The sequence below is a fragment of the Schistocerca gregaria genome, chromosome 10 (assembly GCF_023897955.1).
Source record: "Schistocerca gregaria isolate iqSchGreg1 chromosome 10, iqSchGreg1.2, whole genome shotgun sequence".
NCBI lineage: Eukaryota > Metazoa > Arthropoda > Insecta > Orthoptera > Acrididae > Schistocerca > Schistocerca gregaria.
In genome coordinates, this window is record NC_064929.1 from 72,353,863 (window position 1) to 72,377,541 (window position 23,679).

The following is a 23,679-nucleotide window of genomic DNA, read 5'->3' on the forward strand; positions in this document are numbered from 1 at the left end:
AAGGCGGGTACCAGGTTGAGATTCATTGGGAGAGTCCTTAGAAAATGTAGTCCATCAACAAAGGAGGTGGCTTACAAAACACTCGTTCGACCTATTATACTTGAGTATTGCTCATCAGTGTGGGATCCATACCAGATCGGGTTGACGGAGGAGATAGAGAAGATCCAAAGAAGAGCGGCGCGTTTCGTCACAGGGTTATTTGGTAACCGTGATAGCGTTATGGAGATGTTTAACAAACTCAAGTGGCAGACTCTGCAAGAGAGGCGCTCTGCATCGCGGTGTAGCTTGCTCACCAGGTTTCGAGAGGGAGCGTTTCTGGATGAGGTATTGAATATATTGCTTCCCCCTACTTATACCTCCCGAGGAGATCACGAATGTAAAAGTAGAGAGATTCGAGCGCGCACGGAGCCTTTCAGACAGTCATTCTTCCCGCGAACCGTACGCGACTGGAACAGGAAAGGGAGGTAATGACAGTGGCACGTCAAGTGCCCTCCGCCACACACTGTTGTGTGGCTTGCAGAGTATAAATGTAGATGTAGATGTAAGTTTATGTATGTAATGTGGGAAAGTAGGGTAACTTTGAACAGCTGTATCTCTGAAATGGATAAAGATCAAGGAAAATTTTCAAGGTTGTTAGAGATCAGGATCTTAGGGATATATTTTAAAAATGACAGCCATTTACTGTGCAAAGTCATCTTTGAGCCCGCAGCTCAGTTTCGGCACCCAAAAACCGTGTTTTTTGTGTTTTGTCCTGAACTGCTCATGAACTAAATGGTGCCTTCATAAGCCCATTGAGGAACATCATAGCCCACATATAATGTAAAAAGAACCACCCAATTTGGTCCATTTGTCGGAGCTGGAGGAAGTGTGTGTAATAGTCATTCTTTGCCCTTGTACTATAGGATAGTTACAACAAGACAATCTTTCTTTTAGGTATACAAGTTTTTCCTAGACCAAGGGCTGTCCAAAATGCTTCACCTTATCCTTCAAGTACTTATTTTATGTGTGATATGAGCCCGTTTCCACATAACGATTATCACACTGTTTGACATTTAACTGTAGGCGTGACCTACCTGTCAGTTGTACTACTACTACTAAACTGAGATATAATTATTGCCATGCCAGTTGGATGCTATTGACTTTAACATTTCCATTAAATTTTTATGGCTTCAGGGGGGGTACATTCAGCGGTCTCACTATTGCTGTTTTTTCATTCACGACCTGCACTCTCACTTCCCTGGAGCAAAGGGTCAACAGAGACCACTAATCACTTTCGGTGTTCAAATTGTTTTCATTACTTGTCGAATATTCTATCCGCTCACAAGCAACCTCTGCTTCTATACTTTTAACATTACTTTCCACAACCCTTACACAATCTGTAAGGTAATGTTGTAACAAAGCAGAATTTTGCACTGTGTGTGTGACTGAGGCAGAGAATGAGCTATGAGTTTCTGGGTCATTGGGCTCTTCCCTACTCTCAGCTCGCAGCAGTCCAAGCTGTGAATGTATTTTGCTGTAAGTGACAGTCATATTCTTCCCTTAACAAGAGTAGTAATATTGCTGACAGAGCATATTTGGGTACAGTCTCAAGCTTGTAGGGTTGAGAATTGTCTGGTTCATAGCTACTCTCAGTAAATATATGTTAAACATTCTTGCATTGTGTGTTCATGTCTTTTGTTTGCCCACAGTGCCATCTTCAGTAGAATAATCGGTGGAATTGCTTCCTGTTACCGGATAAATGACTTGACCCCGACAGCGACTGGCTACTTCCCAGCAAACCTGCAGACTCCGTCACCTGATGTAAGACTTCGATTTTCTCCGCTTGTCGAATGTGGAGTGCTGTGTCTGTGATAGCAAAATTTGGAATGTGCAGAACTTTCTTTCCTTGTAAACAACCATTTTTTGTTTCGTATAGCTGCACAGATGGTACTTCGATGTGCCATTGTGCATGGAAGTGTGCTACAGCATTTGTTTTAACACCATTAACTTACAGCACGGACATTACAAATGTATGGCTGAATGATATTGCGAGGCTGTGTTGTTGATTTGTACTGGTACACTTGAAAATAAATTGTGATACTTTGTATAAGTATGTAAAGTAGATGTAGCGAGGAAAGTAAGTTCTCCATATTCAGTGATGTAAGTTTGTGTAAACTTAAAACAATAATTATTTTTATGTAGAATCAGAAATCCAGTACCAGTTAAGAAAGCAGGATTGCTCAAGAGAACTATGGCGCACATCACATTGGAAGCTGGCCCAGTTATGAAGCTTCCTACGCATCTCCCCTGTACTACTCGCCAACAGCTGACAATATTTAATTTCCCTTGGGATGACTTGCTGTGAATAACAGTGAACAGCAACACAGCAATAAAGGCTCTCCTCTTGATTTGATGTGGCCGCAGTGAGGCAGTTTATATTTATTGTTGTCTGAAGCGAGACGTAGTGAGGCTTGGGTGGTATCAGAAGTGTTTGCCCTTCTACCACCACACACCATATGATGAGAACTCTTTATCACCTATAACACATCACTCTGAAACCACTCTTATTGATCCCACACAAAAGTAGACATGGAGTTGAACTGATGCCTCAGTCATATGTGCTCCTGTTACTACATACATAAAATTTTCTAATAAATTACAATAGTGAAGGAAAAGACAGATTGCTGCTTGCCATAAATAAGACACGTTAAGTTGCAGACAGGCGCAATTAAAGACACCTATGTAAAGCTTTCGGTCACAGCCTTCATCAGTAAAGTAGACACACACAGTATTCATACACAGAAGCAAGCACACCTCATGCACACATGGCCACCATCTCCAGCTTCTCGGGCCAGGTGCTTGCCTTAATCTTCTAGAAATCACAGTGTCAAATGGTAAATAATACAAAATAAAAATTTTCTTGGGACACCTGTAAAATGGAGACAAAATTCCTGGCGAGCAATTAAGTCATCCTCACGCAGGGTGTGTGTTTCTCACGAAGAAGCAAGCCATGCATGGTTTCTGCAAGGTCTGTAATGACCTGCTCTATATCACAGAATGTGTTCCTCACTGTGATTTGTGACCGCAGTGCTCTCCATTGGCAGTGTGTGGCATTTGGTGTGTAAATCGTACAGTTTCTTTACAAAAATGGATGTGCCTAAAATAGTTGCATTAACTCTCAGTGATTGTTGAAGAAAAGCAGAGGAAAATGCAAAGGATTATGAACTCATTGATGGCTTGACCAATGAATAATTCTATACAACAATCTGACATTCATAAAAGTATAAGCTATTTGTTGCTCAATTAAATCTCCATACCATTTTGAATATAATTAAAAGTATAGTGTCTAATGTCATTTTGTGCATGCATAATATTCATATTCTCGATGTTGCACTGGCGACCATCGCTCTGAAGTAATGCACTTCACATAAATTTCGACATAGAGATTCATTTCAAATTAATGGAAAAGGGATTTTTTCGAAACTGGTCACCATCATTGAAAAAGATATTTTCTGGCAACATGTGAACAAGAGGCCATCAATGAAACCAGTAGATAGTTATATATATTTTATGCAAAGTTTCTAATAACAAAACCTCCCAGTGTATAATTTGTGGTTACCTTCTGACATACAGTGACAATTACTTCAGTATTTCTGGCCACTTTTGAACATTGCAGTCCCTGACCTTTCCAACAAAAATTTCAGCAGATATATTATTTATAATAAATAATATAGACTACTGCAGGTAATACTTTTATTAAGTTGATTATGACTGCCCAGAATCTTTTAGAACATAAAAGTCAAAAATAAAGAAAGAAATTTTGGCAGGTGGACATCTTTCTCTTCACAGTTCACGATGCTGTCAACTAAGCTACGGCTTCGACATGGGAGCCATGCCTCCATATTTGATATACTCCTGTGTAAAGACTGTATCTACATATGTCATTATTTGATATTTTACTGTGACAGCTGCATCAAAATGATGTGTTTTTAATAGGTCATCCTTATGTTATAGCTTTGGAATGGTATACTTTCACAGCACACAAGTTATAATAGTAAAAACATCTAATACAGGAAGCCTTTATCTACCAATAAGGAGTTTTGTATAATTTTGTTACAAAAAACTGTTGCTAAAATGATGCATTTTGGAGATATCCTCAATTTGCTAATGCTTCGAGACAGCTTACATTCGTACCACATACTCTATGATAAAAAGAAAATCCACCAAGTACAACACAGGAGCTACTAAGTTCTGCTTGTGAAGTAGAAAGATTGACGCATCTCACTGGCCACGTTCCTCTCCATGAGACACAAATATGACATGACAGATTCTTCATTTCACACTCCGCAGTGATGTGAAATGTGAAATTTCATACTGTGGCGTCAGCAGCTTCACGTCCACATGTGTTTTCACATCCCATGAAAGGATGATTTTAACTTCAGCTGGCAGAACCCAGTGAGGTGGCGCAGTGGTTAGCACACTGGACTCGCATTCAGGAGGATGATGGCTCAAACCTGTCTCTGGCCATCCTGATTTAGGTTTCCCATGATTTCCCTAAATCATTTCAGGCAAATGCCGCCATGGTTCCTTTGAAAGGGCACGGCCGATTTCCTTCCCAATACTTCCCTAATCCGAGCCTGTGCTCCTTCTCTAATGACCTCGTTGTCGACAGGATGTTAAACACTAATCTCCTCTTCCTCCCTCCGACGGCAGGCAAATGCTTTATTAATGTACACAAAACTGTCTTAGCTTGGGAAATATTAGTTTGTTGGAGAAGGAAACAGGGATTGGGTGGGAAAGGTTATAAATGAAGGGTAGGTCACTCAGCCCCTCGGATGAGAGGAAGCTGTTGATTGTGAGGACAAATTGAGGCGAAGTCAGCAATTCTGTCTCAAAATTTTAAATGAAATCATAGTTGATGGTGTCTGACCAGTGACTCACATGTTGCTAGCTGATGACTGTAATCTCTACATCATGACACACAGGACTGAGCAGAGTGGCACAGTGGTTAGCACTCTGGACTGGCATTCAGGAAGATGACTGTGTAAATCCGCATCCGGTCTTCTTGATTTAAGTTTTCCATGATTTCCCCAAAATAACTTAAGGCAAATGCTTTAATGATTCCTTTGAAAGGGCTTGACCAATTTCATTCCCCTGCCTGGCCAAATCAAAGTTTGTGTTCCATCCATAATGACCTAGTTGTCAATGGGATGTTTAATGGTAACATTCCTCCTCATTCCTTTGTGATGATGCATAGCATATGGCCCAATAAATCACTGCCCTTTTGAGAAAAAGGGTTGCTCCAGAAAGGTGTTGCACTAAGTCATTTAACTTATTGTGCCTCATTCCCACTGTACTCCCATTTCCTTACATAAAAATTGCAGTAGTGTTGAAGCTGTGATGGGGAATAAGATTTTTACGTCAGAAATGTGTTACGGAAAGTGGCAATCAGTGTAGTTGGTTTTGATGTTGCCAATTCATTGGCAGAGCCTGTGACAGCAGGCAAGATGTACTTTTAGGTACAAACTACAGTAATGTTGTACATTTGCATTGATGCTGCCTGTTCTTGCTACAGCTTGCAACATTTGAATTTAAATTTGTTTGATTCTTGTCTCTGTAGAGCTTCCAACATTGCAGAAGTATTTTGTCATTGGTTTTGTGTGTGTGTGTGTGTTTTTTTTGACAGGAGACATGTTTTCAGAACTCATGACAATTTTTTTCAATTACCTTTTTTTTCTCTAAATAAAAACAAGAACTGGCTATACACCGAGGTGATGAAAGTTGTGGGATACCTCCTAATATTGTGACGCATCTCCTGTTCCCTGTTGTAGTGCAGCAAGTCTGTCGGCACAGACTCAACAAGTTGTCGGACGTCCCCTGCAGAAGTATTCAGCCATGCTTTCTGTATAGCTGTCCATAATTGCAGAAGTGTTGTCAGTGCAGGATTTTGTGCGAGAACTGACCTCTCAGGTCTGTCCCATAAATGTTCAGTGGGATTCACATTGCACAATCTGGGTGGCCAAATCAGTCGCGCGAATTGTCCAGAATGTTCTTCAGACCAGTCCCGAAGAGTTGTGGCCCAGTGCCTTGCCGTCCATAAAAAAATCCATCATTGTTCGGAAACATGAAGTCCATGTCTCCAAGTAACTGAACATAACCATTTCCTATCAATGATTGGTTTGGCTGACATGTTTGACAAGTATGAAAGGAAATAGAGAAAGGCAGAGCAGTCAGTAAGGTCACCTTGTGAGCTGTGTTCTTACCCCTTTTGTCATTGATGGGACACTAAAGTAATATGCAGTTTTGAGCGTTGATTCCTCTATATCCGATACCTGTCTGTCTGCTACCATCTAGCGACAAGCTCTTGGAAATTGCAGAGGAATACGACAAACCATTGAGTGGATGTATGTAGAAGCCTGCAACGATCAAGTGGGAAAGTGTGTGTTTGTAGCTGGCATAGAGCATCTGTTTTACAGAATGAGATCGAATAACTGTATTCTCCATTCTAAGAATGTAAATGTAACTAACTGTGCTTTCTTATGCTTTGGGGACATTGTTTCCTAATGTGGATAGGTAAAAAAAAAAAATCTGCTGCTTATCAAGTGGTGGCAGGAGAGCAAACACACATAAGATATGGAAATACACAAGCTTTGGGAGTCACTAGCTGCTTCTCCTGCAGCTGAGGTGAAGAGAAAGGAAGACAGATGGAGGGAAAGGACTGGTGAGATTTAGGAAGTGGGAAGAGCTATGGAAAAATTGCCTAATTCAGAGTCGCGAAACTTACTGGATGGGACAAGGAGGAGAGACTTCTGTCTCCATATATTTTACTAGCTTAGTTCTGGTCGCTTTATTTGAGTTCACTGTATGGTCAGCACAGATGGTTTTTCTTTTCTTTTTATCAAATTTTTATGTTTATAAATTGCAGCTTTTCATGCTCATTAAGAACATAGAAGCATGATATTTTCCAAATGTACTTCTCACCAAAAGACGATTCTGTTGTGCTCCCGTGGTGATATTTCCACAGAAACTTTTAATCTTTAACTCACATTTTTTTATATCTAACCAACGAATGAAATACCAATTTTGGTAGATTTAGGTTCAAAAAATGTTTAATACGATGAAGTATTTTCTTAAAATTTTTCGTCCTCATTTTACCCCCTCGGAGATGCAGTTTCCAAAAACAGAGAAGCCAAATAAAAATTTTCATAGTTTTAGCTTTGAAAATGTTTTCATAATGAAATGATTCCATAATACTTTTTGTCCCCTATTCCTCTCCCTTAGGGCATTCAATTTCCAAAAACACTAAAGCGTATTTTTTTAATCCTAACCAAAAAGTCAAACACCAATTTTCTTAGATGTATCTTTAAAAATGGTTATAATGATTTATTTTTGAAAAATCATTCATGAATTATTTTATCGCCTTAGTGGTTCAGTTTCCATAAATTCTGAAACACACTTTTTCTCACTATAATTGACATAATCAACTTGGGAGAATTTAGCAACTGCGTACGAGTAGATATTTAAGATAATTTTCACTTATTGTTCTGTCTCAGTTGCATACTTTTTTAAGTTGATTATATGATTTGATCACTCTGGATAATCTTCAGATTTAAGTATTTACATCAGCAACTCATTTTGTGTATTTGGAACAACATATCAGAGTACTAATTATAGTACTGTAATTTTATTATTTTTAATTTTTTATATATTGGCTTTTGACATTTTATTTTATACATATATGTAACATAAATTTTAATGATGAAAGGTGTAAATTAGTGCTCGCGAATTGTCTTCCCGGGCGTACTTACGAGGCAGTGTATGCCGGCTGTGCAGGGAGGTAGCGGGCGGTCGGAGAACGAGGTGGTGGCGCAGCTGAATTGGATCCGCGATCGGCTGCTGGCGCCCAAGGACCCGCAGCTGCACCAGCACCTGCAGCAGCTCGACATTCCTCTGCCCCTCTTTGGAATGTGAGTAACTGTCTTCTTTACAGGTGTTACAACATTCCTAAACCTTCATTAAAGCATCCAAAATTTAATACAAAAATGAGATCTGTGGTTCAAAACCCATTTCTTAACTCCATATGCTAGCTTTGGCGTTGGCAGTGTTAAACAAACAATAAAAATTATTACAGTTTTGATTAATGCTCAAATTTGGTACAGGATTAACGTGTTCAAGATTTACTGTTTCTAATAGCTCTACACCATTTGCTTAGAACTTTTCCTTTTATTCTCTTCATATGCAAGACAGACACAGTTACAAAGACTGGCTAAAAACAGAGATAAATCTTAGACTCACAAAGATATACCGAGAGAAAACTGTAACTGAGTTGTGGAGCCACAATGACGACACAATTTTGGACTGTTTTTTCTTCTCTTTGTTGTAATTTCAGTGATAATTGGTTTTATCGTGTGTTTATGACTTTGCTACAGTTTTCTCACAGTAAAGAATTTAATCTTATTACCTGGAATAAATAACGTTGATATTTTTTGAATCTTACCTTTTTGATACAATATGTGATTTTTTCATGTGAGTTACATATTATGCAGTATGAAGTCTTTCCATGATTACAAAAATTTATTTGTAAGGAACTATGCCATGTATAGCTAGACAGTTTGTTGCAAATGGTACCTCAGCTCATGAAGTTTTTTACGGACACACCTCCAGACGTGCTCCGCTTGTTGCACAACAGAGGATCGCTGTATTGTGCACTCACCACACTGTAATCCCTGAAAATCTCTGCCTGCCACCTGAGAACAAATAACATTGTGTTATCCTGCACCATTAGTCAGAATCTGGCAATAGCTGGACCAGGAAATTACTGCCCCCATTTCTAGAGAGCAGCATTCGGAGTGGTACCAGCCGAGCAGCACTGATTACTGACGAATGGCATCACACAGTGTCAGATGACGAATCGCTGTTCTGCCTTACCCCAGATGACATCTGTCGGCAGGTACTATAGTGACTCGGGTAGGGGTGCTATTCTTGGAGAGGCACAGTTGTTTTTTGCAGGTCATGATGGGGAGAGCCATTAGTTAAGATTTCAGATCACGGCTGGCAGTGATTGAGGGAACTATATTGGCACAGTTTTGTGCCTCGGACACCCTGCATCCTCATACGTTACCTCACAAGCGATAGTATTGCGGTTTTATTTTTCAACAGGAGAGTGCTCCTCAACATGTGGCATGTGCGTCTGTGTACTACCTACACGATGTTGAGATACTCTTGTGGCCTGCAAGATCCCCAGGTCTGTCCCTGAAAGAATGTGTGGGCCCAGGTTGGACAAAAACTCTGTCCCAGTGCCAGTGTCCAGGATATCGAAGCTCAGTTACAACAGTTGTGAGCCAGCTTGCCTCGGGAGTGAATACAGCTGCTCTACGACCTCCTTCCAAAGCGAATCGGTGCGTGCATCCGAGCCAGAGGTGGTACAATGTCATAGTGATAAGTGGGCTCGTTTTTGCAGATCTCTCCTGATACACTCTTGTTGTCGTTGTCGTCGTCGTTGTCGTCGTCGTTGTCGTCGTCTTTGTCGTTGTCGTCGTCGTCGTCGTCGTCGTCGTCGTCGTCAGTCCTGAGACTGGTTTGATGCAGCTCTCCATGCTACTCTATCCTGTGCAAGCTTCTTCATCTCCCAGTACCTTCGTCGTCGTCGTCGTCGTCGTCGTCGTCGTTGTTGTTGTTGTTGTTGTTGTTCCTGAGACTGGTTTGATGCAGCTCTCCATGCTACTCTATCCTGTGCAAGCTTCTTCATCTCCCAGTACCTACTGCAACCTACATCCTTCTGAATCTGCTTAGTGTATTCATCTCTCGGTCTCCCTCTACGATTTTTACCCTCCACGTTGCTCTCCAATGCTAAATTTGTGATCCCTTGATGCCTCAAAACATGTCCTACCAACCGATCCCTTCTTCTAGTCAAGTTGTGCCACAAACTTCTCTTCAACCCAATCCTATTCAATACCTCCTCATTAGTTAAGTGATCTATCCACTTTATCTTCAGTATTCTTCTGTGGCACCACATTTCGAAAGCTTCTATTCTCTTCAGTATTCTTCTGTAGCACCACATTTCGAAAGCTTCTATTCTCTTCTTGTCCAAACTACTTATCGTCCCATGTTTCACTTCCATACATGGCTACACTCCAAACAAATACTTTCAGAAACGACTTCCTGATACATAAATCTATATTCACTGTTAACAAATCTCTCTTCTTCAGAAACGCTTTCCTTGCCATTGCCAGTCTACATTTTATATCCTCTCTACTTCGACCATCATCAGTTATTTTACTTTCTAAATAGCAAAACTCCTTTACTACTTTAAGTGTCTCATTTCCTAATCTAATTCCCTCAGCATCACCCGATTTAATTTGACTACATTCCATTATCCTCGTTTTGCTTTTGTTAATGTTCATCTTATATCCTCCTTTCAAGACACTGTCCATTCCGTTCAACTGCTCTTCAAAGTCCTTTGCCGTCTCTGACAGAATTACAATGTCATCGGCGAACCTCAAAGTTTTTACTTCTTCTCCATGAATTTTAATACCTACTCCAAATTTTTCTTTTGTTTCCTTTACTGCTTGCTCAATATACAGATTGAATAACATCGGGGAGAGGCTACAACCCTGTCTCACTCCTTTCCCAACCACTGCTTCCCTTTCATGCCCCTCGACTCTTATGACTGCCATCTGGTTTCTGTACAAATGGTAAATAGCCTTTCGCTCCCTGTATTTTACCCCTGCCACCTTCAGAATTTGAGAGAGTATTCCAGTCAACATTGTCAAAAGCTTTCTCTAAGTCTACAAATGCTAGAACGTAGGTTTGCCTTTTCTTAATCTTTCTTCTAAGATAAGTCGTAAGGTCAGTATTGCCTCACGTGTTCCAACATTTCTACGGCATCCAAACTGATCCTCCCTGAGGTCCGCATCTACCAGTTTTTCCATTCGTCTGTAAAGAATTCGCGTTAGTATTTTGCAGCTGTGACTTATTAAACTGAGTGTTCAGTAATTTTCACATCTGTCAGCACCTGCTTTCTTTGGGATTGGAATTATTATATTCTTCTTGAAGTCTGAGGGTATTTCGCCTGTCTCATACATCTTGCTCACCAGCTGGTAGAGTTTTGTCATGACTGGTTCTCCCAAGGCCGTCAGTAGTTCTAATGGCATGTTGTCTACTCTGGGGGCCTTGTTTCGACTCAGGTCTCTCAGTGCTCTGTCAAACTCTTCACGCAGTATCGTATCTCCCATTTCGTCTTCATCTGCATCCTCTTCCTTTTCCATAATATTGTCCTCAAGTACATCGCCCTTGTATGAACCTTCTATATACTCCTTCCACCTTTCTGCCTTCCCTTCTTTGCTTAGAACTGGGTTGCCATCTGAGCTCTTGATATTCATACACGTGGTTCTCTTCTCTCCAAAGGTCTCTTTAATTTTCCTGTAGGCAGTATCTATCTTACCCCCTAGTGAGATAAGCTTCTACATCCTTACATTTGTCCTCTAGCCATCCCTGCTTACCCATTTTGCACTTCCTGTCTATCTCATTTTTGAGACGTTTGTAATCCTTTTTGCCTGCTTCATTGACTGCATTTTTATATTTTCTCCTTTCATCAATTAAATTCAATATTTCTTCTGTTACCCAAGGATTTCTACTAGCCCTCGTCTTTTTACCTACTTGATCCTCTGCTGCCTTCACTACTTCATCCCTCAGAGCTACCCATTCTTCTTCTACTGTATTTCTTTCCCCTATTCCTGTCAATTGTTCCCTTATGCTCTCCCTGAAACTCTGTACAACCTCTGGTTCTTTCAGTTTATCCAGATCCCATCTCCTTAATTTCCCACATTTTTGCAGTTTCTTCAGTTTTAATCTACAGGTCATAACCAATAGATTGTGGTCAGAGTCCACATCTGCCTCTGGAAATGTCTTAAAACTTAAAACCTGGTTCCTAAATCTCTGTCTTACCATTATATAATCTATCTGATACCTTTTAGTGTCTCCAGGGTTCTTCCATTTATACAACCTTCTTTCATGATTCTTAAACCAAGTGTTAGCTATGATTAAGTTGTGCTGTGTGCAAAATTCTACCAGGCGGCTTTCTCTTTCATTTCTTAGCCCCAATCCATATTCACCTACTATGTTTCCTTCTCTCCCTTATCCTACACTCGAATTCCAGTCACCCATTACTATTAAATTTTCGTCTCCCTTCACTATCTGAATAATTTCTTTTATTTCATCGTACATTTCTTCAATTTCTTCGTCATCCGCAGAGCTAGTTGGCATATAAAGTTGTACTGCTGTAGTAGGTGTGGGCTTCGTATCTATCTTGGCCACAATAATGCGTTCACTATGCTGTTTGTAGTAGCTTACCCGCATTCCTATTGTCCTATTCATTATTAAACCTACTCCTGCATTACCCCTATTTGATTTTGTGTTTATAACCCTGTAATCACCTGACCAGAAGTCTTGTTCCTCCTGCCATCAAACTTCACTAATTCCCACTATATCTAACTTTAACCTATCCATTTCCCTTTTTAAATTTTCTAACCTACCTGCCCGTTTAAGGGATCTGACATTCCACGCTCCGATCCGTAGAACGCCAGTTTTCTTTCTCCTGATAACGACATCCTCTTGAGTAGTCCCCGCCTGATACACTATGTGATCAAAATTATCCGGACACCTGGCTGTGAAAATGACTTAAAAAGTTCATGGCATCCCCCCCCCCCCCCCCCTATCGGTAATGCTGGAATTGAATATAGTGTTCGCCCACCCTTAGCTTTGACAACAGCTTCCACCCTCGGAGGCATCTGTTCAATCAGGTGCTGGAAGATATCTTGGGGAATGGCAGCCCATTCTTCACAGAATGATGCACTGAGGAGAGGTATCGATGTCAGTCGGTTAGGCCTGGCAGGAAGTCGGCGTTCCAAAACATCCCAAAGGTGTTCTGCAGGATTCATGTCAGAACTCTGTGCAGACCAGTCCATTACAGGGGTGTTATTGTTGTGTAACCACTCCGCCACAGACTGTGCATTGTGAACGAGTGCTCCATCGTGTTGAAACATGCAATAGCCATCCTCAAATTGCTCTTCAACAGTGGGAAGCAAGAAGGTGTTTAAAACATCAGTGTAGGCCTGTGCTGTGATAGTGATTGTGCCACACAAAACAACAAGGGGTGCAAGCCCCCTCCATGAAAAATGTGATCACACCATAACACCACTGCCTCCAAATTTTACTGTCGGCACTACACATGCTGGTAGGTGATGTTCACCGGGCATTCGCCATACCCACACCCTGCCATCGGATCACCACATTGTGTACTGTGATTCGTCACTCCACACAACGTTTTTCCACTGTTTAATCGTCCAATGTTTACCCTCCTTACACCAAGTGAGGCGGCGTTCGCAATTTACTGGCGTGATGTGTGGCTTATGAGCAGCCTATTCACCATGAAATCAAAGTTTTCTCACCTCCCACCTTACTATGATAGTACTTTCAGTGGATCGTGATGCAGCTTGAAATTCTTGTGTGATGGTCTGGATGGATGTCTGCCCATCACACTTTACAACCCTCTTCAACTGTTGGTGGTCTCTGTCAGTCAACAGACAGGATCGGCTCGTACGCTTTTGTGCTGTACGTGTCCCTTCACATTTCCACGTTACTATCACATCAGAAACAGTCAACCTAGGGATGTTTAGGAGTGTGGAAATCGCGTGTACAGACGTATGACACAAGTGACGCCCAATCACCTGACAAAGTTCAAAGTCCATGAGTTCTGTGGATTGCCCCATTCTGCCCTCTCACAACATCTAATGACTGCTGAGGTTGCTGATATGAAGTACCTGTCAGAAGGTGGCAGCAAAATGCACCTAACATATAAAACGTATCTTTTGGCAGTGTCTGGATACTTTTGATCATAGTGTATTTTAATCGCTACAATATCATCACACTTTCTCAACCTGTAAAATCTCATTTTTTTCCTCCTTCCCTTCTAGATGCTTTTCTTTTTTATCATGTAGTGTGAAGTAGACTGTTGGTGCGTCGAAACTGTTTAAGGCATTGTGGAATGCTCATGTGACTGTGTGATAAAAATAAAAAAAATAAAAGAAGTTAATCATTCGATTATTTAATCTCCGTGGACAATCTATGTTTTAATTCAAACAGCACAGCTACTCTCCATATTTGCATTATATTGTGCCTTTGATTTCAGACCTCTTTTTGCCTTTGTACTGGCAGCTAATCTTCAAATCGTGTAAACTTTAATTTGGAATATCAGCAGCAAAGTGGGTGCAGTTACTGTGAGAGGTAATTACAGTTCCTTACACTAATAATACGGTATGTATGTCCTCAGCCGATGGCTGAGGCTACTGTTCGGTCGGGAGTTTCCACTGCAGGACCTGCTCGTGCTGTGGGATGCCATCTTTGCAGAAGGGCAGGACTTCGAACTAGTCAACTACATCGTCGTCGCCATGCTCATCGCCATCAGGCACCAGTGTGAGTACTGTACTCGTATTCTCTGTTTAAAATTTAGACATGGTGCTCCAAAGTGAAAATTCTAACAGACAAGGAAATTGACGACATATTTCTTCCTTGTCAAAAGCCACTCAGTTTGAAAGAAAGCATCATAAGATGGGTTGTGAAACAATTTAGTGTTGTTAGTTGACTGTTGAGCAATCTTACCTAAACCCAACTTAAAAAAATTCTCATCTGCAAGTGGTTAATGGGTAATGCATAACCACATTAAAGGTGAGGGAGTCTTCTGTGCAGCTCTGTTCCTGGTAAGGGCACGTATGCTACCCAAAGTGCAGCAGGTGTTTCGACCCACTGTCCAAGCTGTTTATTAATGATCCATGCAGACCATATTAATATTAACGTCAGACTTTTTGCAGAAGATCTACTTATCTGCAATGAAGTACTTTTTAAAAGACGTGCACTTTTCAAAATGCTGAAAAGTAGTAACATGTGACTACATCATCACTGAGTAGTAATTGGAGTCACTGATCCCAACAAAATATCTGTGTATAACAATTTTTGGGGATTTTAAGTGGAATAATCACATAGGCACAGTCACAAGGAAAGTAGGTGGTAGATTTTGGTTGATTGATAGAACACTGTGATGATATAATTAGCCTACAAAGGAGATGGCTTACAAATCACTTGTCTGACCCATCCTATAATATTGCTCAAATCTTTCGGACTGTATCAGATAGGATTGACTGGGGATACTGAATGTATTCAAAGAAGTGTGGCATGAATCATAGCATGTTTGTTTGGCCCATTGAACAGTGTCACAGAGATACTGAAGAAGATAAATGGGCAAACACTTGAGCATAGACGCCAAGTGTCCCGTGAAAGCCTATTCACAAAGTATGAAGAACCAGTAAAAAGGAATATACTATAATCTCCTACATATTGCTCTCACAGGAAACATGAAGGCAGGATTAGTCTAAATCACTGCATTCAGAGAGGCATTTAATCAGTTATTCTTCTATCCTACTATACATGAATTGAGCTGGAGGTCATCCTTGTATCTGATAAAATGGGAAATACTTTCTGTCCTGCACTTCATTGTTTTGCAGAATGAGGCTGTAGATGTAAAGGATAAGGAACTAATAGTTTGAATTTGCTTTGTATCAAACATTTGGCCAGTGAGCACAGCAATAAGTATAACACATCCAGTCACATCTGTAGGCTGTGGCTAAGCCATTTTTCTGCAATATACCTTCTTGCAGAAATTCTAGCCCAAGAAGTATGCGGGGGAACCTCTGTGAAGTTTGTAAGGCAGGAGATGAGATACTGCTGGAAGTAAAGGAGTGAGGATAGGACATAAGTTCCTCCTTGGTATCTCAGTCAGTAGAGCACTTGCTCGTGAAGGGCAGAGTCTCCGGCTGGCACAGAGTATTTGTGCCAGGACATTTCAAATCCGTGTATACTCTGCAGCAGAGTGAAAATTCATTCTGAGAATGCATCAGATTCTCATCATTTTGTTTTATGAATTGTATGAATGGAGTTTTGAACCTTTTGCGTGTTCCCATTGTGGTGACGAATATCTGAAGATCTCCTATCTGCATAGTGATCCCAGTAATAAAGCAAATAACATGGAACCTGTTACGGTTGATCAGATAACGGTTTCTGTGTCCCCTGTAGACAATGCTTGTGTTTGCCGATAAACAGTCTGTGATGTGTCTACAGTAGAATTTTCCATTGTCTACAGTTGAATGTGTGTGGCGTGTTCCTCAGTATGGGAAACTTTGTAGTGGTGAACAATATAAAATAAAAAGGTTGTTTATCGTAATAGTGATAGCCAGCAAATTGGATATCTGTAAGAACTGACATTACTGGATGAAAGAGATACAGAGATCTGTTATTTTACAAAAATTTTAATAATCTTCATCACAATAAAATATAGTTACAATTTATTGATTACTGGTTTCATTTAACTAGCAACTGTCCTCAGATCTAAGAGAGTAAAGAGAAAAGTGCCTTTCAATCAATGAGAACACTTAACAATCTTTAAGAAACATACGTTATTTATAAAATGTTTAAAACATTTTTGTAATATTTATTTTTTGATACTTTTTACAAATAATGTATGGTGTTTAAAAATTCTCGAGTGTTCACATGAACCGAAAGATAGTTTTCTGTTTCCATAATGAATATTCATGATGCAGCAGAGTGTGCAATGATTTGAAACTTTCAAGCAGATTAAAACTGGGTGTCGGACTGGGACTCGAACCTGGGAGCTTCGCCTTTCACAGGCAAGTGCTCCACTGAGTCAATTGTCCAAGCACGACTCACAACCCAACCTCACAGACTTACATCCTCCACAACCTCATTGTGTATCTTAAAACTATAGGAGAACTAGGAAGTGAGTGCCCACAACTGTGATGAAGACACAGCCAGACAACAGGTGCCGGTCATCAGAACTGTTTGATTGTCCTCTCTGCTATCAGACCATGAGCACCAGAACAAGGTCACAAGACACGCCTTGTCACATAATAAATACAGCTTGGCCAAGCTACTGCCGGTTATGCTACGCTTTTCAGTTACTGACTCATTCCAGACACTTCAGCTTACATACTAACTAATATAAACAGCAGAAGTAAGCAGGGAGAAGCAGTATTTAATCACGCCTGTATCAGCTTGTCACCATTTTGGCTGTAGGGCAGTACGTGATGCCAGTCTATGCCAATCAGAGCTGCTGTCGCAACTCTGCTGCCACTGGGTACGAACCGATGACAGCCACCTGTCTGCTCAGTCCAGTGGCCAACACTCCACCAGCTGACCAGCCACACACTGCAGCTCCACTCGTCATTTTACAGATCGACTGTGGCTGACGCCACTGGGATGTCGTGGCCCACTGTAAAGATGAGACGCCGCTGGCAGGCCACACTCGGCACCACAGCCGTAGCTGGCCTTGTGCGGCATCACCATTGTCGAGTTGGTGCACTGGGTCAACACTCCCCTGAGTAAGCAGCTCGCTTCTCTGTGCCACTGGCTGTTACCACACCTACCACTCAGTGCAAAATTATCCGAAGAAGGAATTATGCAAACTAGCCAAAGCCTCCAAGTGGAGGCAGAGGTTCTACTGTTGCGGATTCTGTGCCAACAACTTTTGATCACTTGAACATTATGCATCCACTGCTCCTTGGAGCATCCAAACTACTGTCTCCTGTTTCCGGATGTAAAGATCCACATGCAGGAGCGGCCAAGGTCTGGGGTTATGATCACCATCCACATCCGGTCCCTTTTTTCTGAACCCCAACTTTCCCCTCTACCATCGCTTCTTTGGGTTGTTGCCCACAGACCTATCACAAGGCCCATAAGACTTGGTTCGACCTAAGGCCTCCTCCATTCTCGGTGCATTTTGGGGTTCAGAAGTAGTCTATACTAATGGCTGGACGGTTGCCGGTCATGCTGGCTTTGCGTACCTTTGTGCAGGATGTAATGAACTTTGCTCCTTTCCAGATGGCTGCAGTGTTTCCACTGTGGATTTTGTTGCCATCTCTTGTGCTCTTGAGCATATCTGTTCCTGCACCTATGAGTCCTTTCTTATCTGTAGCAACTCTTTGAGCAGTTTACGAGCTCTTGACCTGTGTTATCCTCACCATCCCTTAGTCCTCAGTATCCAGGTTTCTCTTTCTGCCCTCAAAAGATATGAACACTGTTTTTGTCTGTATCCTGTGTCATGTTTGTATCCCGGGAAGTAAACATTCTGACTTGCTGCAAGCCACCTCTTTCAGTTTGTTGTTCTGGCACCGGTCCTTCGATTGGTATTATACCGTCACGTTCCAAGGATTTGGAATACAGAATGGCATACTCTGACTTTGCTGAATGCACAGTGGGTGGTAAAGGAGACCACGAATTTGTGGAGGTCCTCAGTATGGACCTCTCACAAACAGTCCATCGTTCTTTTCCAGCTCTGCGTCGGCCGTACTCAACTGACTTGTCATCTCCTCCATCGTGAGGATGTGCCCCACTGTCTTTGTGGTGCTCATTTGACAGTGGTCCACATCTTGCTGGACGGTCCCAACCTATCCTTCCTGCAGAGAACTCATATTCTTCCAGACTCGCTACCCCTGGTACTAGCGCACAATGCCTCAGCGGCTGACCTGGTCTTACGGTTTATTTGTAATGAGGGTTTTTCCCACTCTGTCTAAAGGAGGGTGCCTCAGACTCATCAGCCTATTGAGGGGTTGGCAGGATGCCCTGTTGCCTCCTCTGTTCAAAACAAGTAATGGCTGTCTGGGCTCGGTGGTCCGCCCCAGTCCTCACCCTACATGTTATTTTGCTCTTCTTCTCCCTTCTCGAGTGTTCTGTTTGACATGGTGTTCTTACCCTATTTTTCTGTGCTTCTCTTGCCCTGTCCATGTCACTAGTCCTTAATGGGTATTTGTTGTTGGTTGGTGTGCCTCTGGTAAGTGATGGGCATATGTCACTCATCACAGTTTCTGACTTTGTGGGCCTCCGGCTGCTCCCTTCACCCGGCATCTTGCCCATCTTTCTTCCTTTCCACATTTTCTTCTTGCTCCTGTCCCTAGGCTTTGTTGACCTTCGGTAGACTTTGGGGTTATCTTTCCTCGGGTTTTTCACACTTGGTCCTTCTTTGGTGTTCAGTTTTGTTTACTTGCCTGTTCCAAGTAGGAGGGACTGATGACCTCGTAGTTTGGTCCCTTTAATCATTAAATCAACTAACTGGAGGAATTAATCAAACATTTGCTCATCTTCATGGAAGAGTAAAGTTGAATGATTAACTAAAGGATTGTGTGTATGGGCACTAATGGTACGTCTGCTGCTTCCACCATCTTCCAAAGAGCAAGACTCCAAACTGTCTTGAGAAGCAACAACTGCTCGTGTTTAACTCTGGTTTTTCCACAGCTACCTCTCTCGTGCCATATTTTATCACCCAACATGAGGCAATTCTTCTTTACATTCTATAATTTCAAACTTCACAGAAGTGTTTCTGCATACGAGACTAGCACTTCTGCAAGAAAGGACGTTGTAGAGACATGGCTTGGTCACAATCTGGGGGATTGTTATCAGAATGAATTTTTCACCCTGTAGCATTGTGTGCGCTGATTGATATTTTCTGGCAAGTTAAAACACCTTGAACCTGTGAGATCATTTCAATTTTCTGTTTGTATACATAGATCGGAGGATGATTGCTAGTCAACCAAAACTGATAATCTTGAAGTTGTGATGATATTTTATTGCACTCAAGGCTATAAATTTTTTTGACACATTGGATATCATTCAAACAAAGGCAAACACAGGATGGAATATAAATATATTATGAGAAGGAAAGTTCCCACTCACCATATTGCAGATATGCTGAGTAGCAGATAGGCATAACAAAAAGATTTTCATACTTAAAGCTTTCAGCCAAAGGCAATTGGCAATGGCTATATGGTGAGTGGCAACTTTCATTCCCATAATGTTATGGCTACCATTCAAGAAATTTGTGTAGGCTGTAGACCCCCTTGCACATAAAATATTGCAACAGCAACAAAGATCATGTTTTCTCTCGCAGTGCTGTCCAGTGACTACACTGCTTGCCTCACCTACCTCATGAGGTACCCAGGAGCAGTTGACATCTCGTACATCATCGACCACGCACTGCACCTAAAGGACCCAGATGTAAGTAGCTCACTGCATATTTCCCGTTTCTAAACTAAAATTCCGAAAATTCTAATCATAATCTCCAGAGACTGGCAATGGCAAGGAAAGCGTTTCTGAAGAAGAGAAATTTGTTAACATCGAGTATAGATTTTAGTGTCAGGAAGTCTTTTCTGAAAGTATTTGTAGGGAGTGTAGCCATGTGTGGAAGTCAAACATGCATGATAAATAGTTTAGACGAGAAGAGAATAGAAGATTTCGAAATGTGGTGCTACAGAATAATGCTGAAGATTAGATGGGTAGAGCAGATAACTAATGAGGAGGTATTGAATAGAATTGGGGAGAAGAGGAGCTTGTGGCACTACTTCACAAGAAGAAGGGACCGGTTGGTAGGACATATTCTGAGGCATCAAGGGATCACAAATTTAGCATTGGACGGCAGTGTGGAGGGTAAAAACCTTAGAGGGAGACCAAGAGATGAATACACTAAGCAGATTCAGAAGGCTGTAGGTTGTAGTAAGTACTGGGAGATGAAGAAGCTTGCACAGGATAGAGTAGCATAGAGAGCTGCATCAAACCAGTCTCAGAATTGAAGATAACAACAACAACAACAACAACAACAACAACTCTCCAGACACATTTTGCATTTCTCTGGGCTTTCGGAACTGCAGATTTTGAGACGTGGTATAATAGAACTTTCAATGTGGTTGGAGCAATGTAAAAGACAGACAGTTAAAATAATGTCTTAATAAGTAGTCTCTTTTTTACAAATCAAGCACTGTGTGGGTCAGTGTGTGTGTGGGTGGGGGGCAATTTTTTTTTAATTACCATTATTATTTTATGCTGCACAGAAAGGACAAAACTCTGCTCAGTGAAGAGAGCTTCAAAAATTAACTGCAGATAATTAAAAAATAACTTCAGAGAATGGATCTGATACAAAAATAAAGGAGATATCTAGCATACAGACACAAACAGCTCATTACAAACACACAAGCACACATGAGCAAGGAAATGGCACACTGTCACTTACAACAAATAGCCCACAGAATAGTCAACATACTCAAGAAACAATGGCTTAAAATAGCCTCCACGACAGATAACTTAGTACACAGAAAACTGAAGGCAACCAATGCAGATGCAGACAAAAACAACATATTGGGTATTTACCAACTGATTAACCAAGACTGCAAATTAATTTATAAAGGACAGACAAGTAGAAACTTCAATAGCAGGTTCACAGAACATAGAAGAGCATTAAAAAGTAACAACTGTCATGCTACATTTGCTGAACACCATATGGACATAAAAGCAGCCCAACAGGCATCAGCACTGACTTGAATATTCACAAATGCAACAACAGCCCGCCCCCCCCCCCCCCCCCCACACACACACAGAGAGAGAGAGAGAGAGAGAGAGAGAGAGAGAGAGAGAGAGAGAGAGAGAGAGAGAGAGATTACGATTACATATCTCATATCATGTAGTGTACCCGAGGGGAGCCCACCGTTACAGTGGCTTGCACAAGCAGAGCAACGGAATCGTGTATATCCCTAACTGGAACACCTATAAATATGGGAAACTATCAAATACAAAAAGCCGTAGTTGAAGTGGAAAACACACACACACACTCAGTTCTGTATTGTTGCACATGACATACTGTGAAAGGAAACCTTGTTTTAAAACTTGTATGTACTGTCTTTAAAAACTGAAATTTATATCTATGCAAGTAGTAAAGAGCATTTTCCCTGGCTGATAGAAAGAAAATAAAAATCCCCTGAAGTCACCGTAACTTCAACGAAATATGTCTGGGAAACAGAAGAAATGATAAAACTGTGTTTTGTACAAGATGGACCCCCTCCAAAAACAAATCTACTAGTAATTATAAAAGGACGTTAGATTAAACAGGCATATACGAACGTGATGTTTTGTGCCCTTTAAAATGGAAACAGTTTGCTCATAAAGAAATCCACGTTTCATAAATTACATCACAGCGGTCGAGCACCTTATATTGAAAATATATGATTTTATAATTGCTTATTATCCTGTCAGATTCAAGCAAAATCTGTTCATTAGAGATATATGATAGTGTTGACTGTACACCATTGTAGCATTTAATGTGAAGCAAAAGCATTGACTTTGTTTCATACTTCCTGTCTGGGAGAAATTTTCTTTTATGGCTTCTAGTGGAAAATTTTACTTTCTGAAATATTTTAGGTCCTGTACAAAAATGTCATTTTCTATCTTTAGTTAGTGTCCTACATCTATGCCTTCTTTATTGCATGTTGTAAAGCCATTGGAAAAAGGCCTTGTTTATGTTGTAGAAATTTTTTTGTTGTTCATGTGTGAATGATACAGTGAGGCTTGTTACAACATTGAAAATATTTTTGCTAATCACTATGTTAAATGTAGTTCTTGTCTCAAATCTCATTGGACAGTCACACTCTCTGTCCCGGCAGTCATGCCCGTGTTTCATTGTAAAAATGTGTGAAGTTGCTTCATGTTCAGCAGTGGACACAGGCAGGAAACAGATTGCAAATAGTGCCTTCTGCAAATTTCTAGGAAAAAAATGCTTTCTTTCAATACTTCTGATCACAGAACAAATGGAAATTCACTGGAATTTCTGTGTCAAGTATATTAGATGGACTTAACATGGGTAAACTGTTGGGCTCTGGCTAAGATAATTGCCTTCAGTGGCTCTAGCATTTGGCTGTATAGTGAAATCTCTATAACATGTTCATGCATCAGATGTAACTCGCGCAGGTAAAATATCACACATTAGCACAGGCCTTTTTTTCTGCTCATTTTTTCACCTAACTTGTGCTTTCTGCCCAGTTCCGTGTGATGCAAGTTATGAATGTTTTACCATGTTATAGCAAACCCAGTAATGCTTCACAACTTATAAATGATATACAATTGAAACCCTCATTAGGAATTGAAGTCATTTAAAATGAATGGTTAGGCTGGTCGGGATCGTTAGTGTATCAGATATGAGAGACCTTTACTGCTGCTGAACCTGTGAGGATAGTAGCTTCAGTGACAGTGTTTCACATAATTTAATCTGCAGATGGATTGGATTACAAAATTTCAACGATTCAGATTGCATAGTATTATTTTAATCATAAAGCAACAAGTCATAAATACAACATTTCTCTTTTCTATTAAAACAGATTGCTGGGGAGAAAATTAAACAATACTGGCTGTGTTTACCATTTTTGTATAAATTTATGTATAAGGAAAAAAATATGAGAAACAGTTGGCCTAATATTTAAATGAGCTACTGATGTAGTTAAAACATACTTAAAAGAAGAAAGCAAAACTACATTTTTTCTTCAGCAAGGCATTTTCTTTCTCACAGTCAGCTTAACCAGAAGACATTGTAGTTCAAAAAAATTGAAGCTGTCTGGAAGTTTGTAAGTGAGACTATTGTGGAAAAAAAAATTGAAGTAAGTCGGTCAAGAAATGTAGAGATCTTTGCTGCCAACTTTTTCATATATGATGTGTGATCAAAAAGTAATGGGTATCTCCTTTGTCTTTGTGAAAGAATCTTTATTTGGTCATCATTATCAACATCAATTTTGTCCCCTTCAAAGTAACATCCCTCAGATATAG

The 23,679-nt window shown here is 40.8% G+C and overlaps 1 protein-coding gene across 1 annotated transcript in view; it reads left to right on the forward strand.

Moving 5' to 3' along the window:
- LOC126293443 (TBC1 domain family member 5) overlaps positions 1-23,679 on the forward strand; it is a gene marked incomplete at its 3' end in the record, with an annotated part of 130,643 nt that overhangs the window by 72,116 nt on the left and 34,848 nt on the right. The window contains 4 exon segments of the mRNA XM_049986675.1: positions 1,689-1,800; positions 7,813-7,946; positions 14,309-14,451; positions 19,988-20,094. Of these exon segments, the coding sequence (XP_049842632.1) occupies positions 1,689-1,800; positions 7,813-7,946; positions 14,309-14,451; positions 19,988-20,094 (496 nt within the window).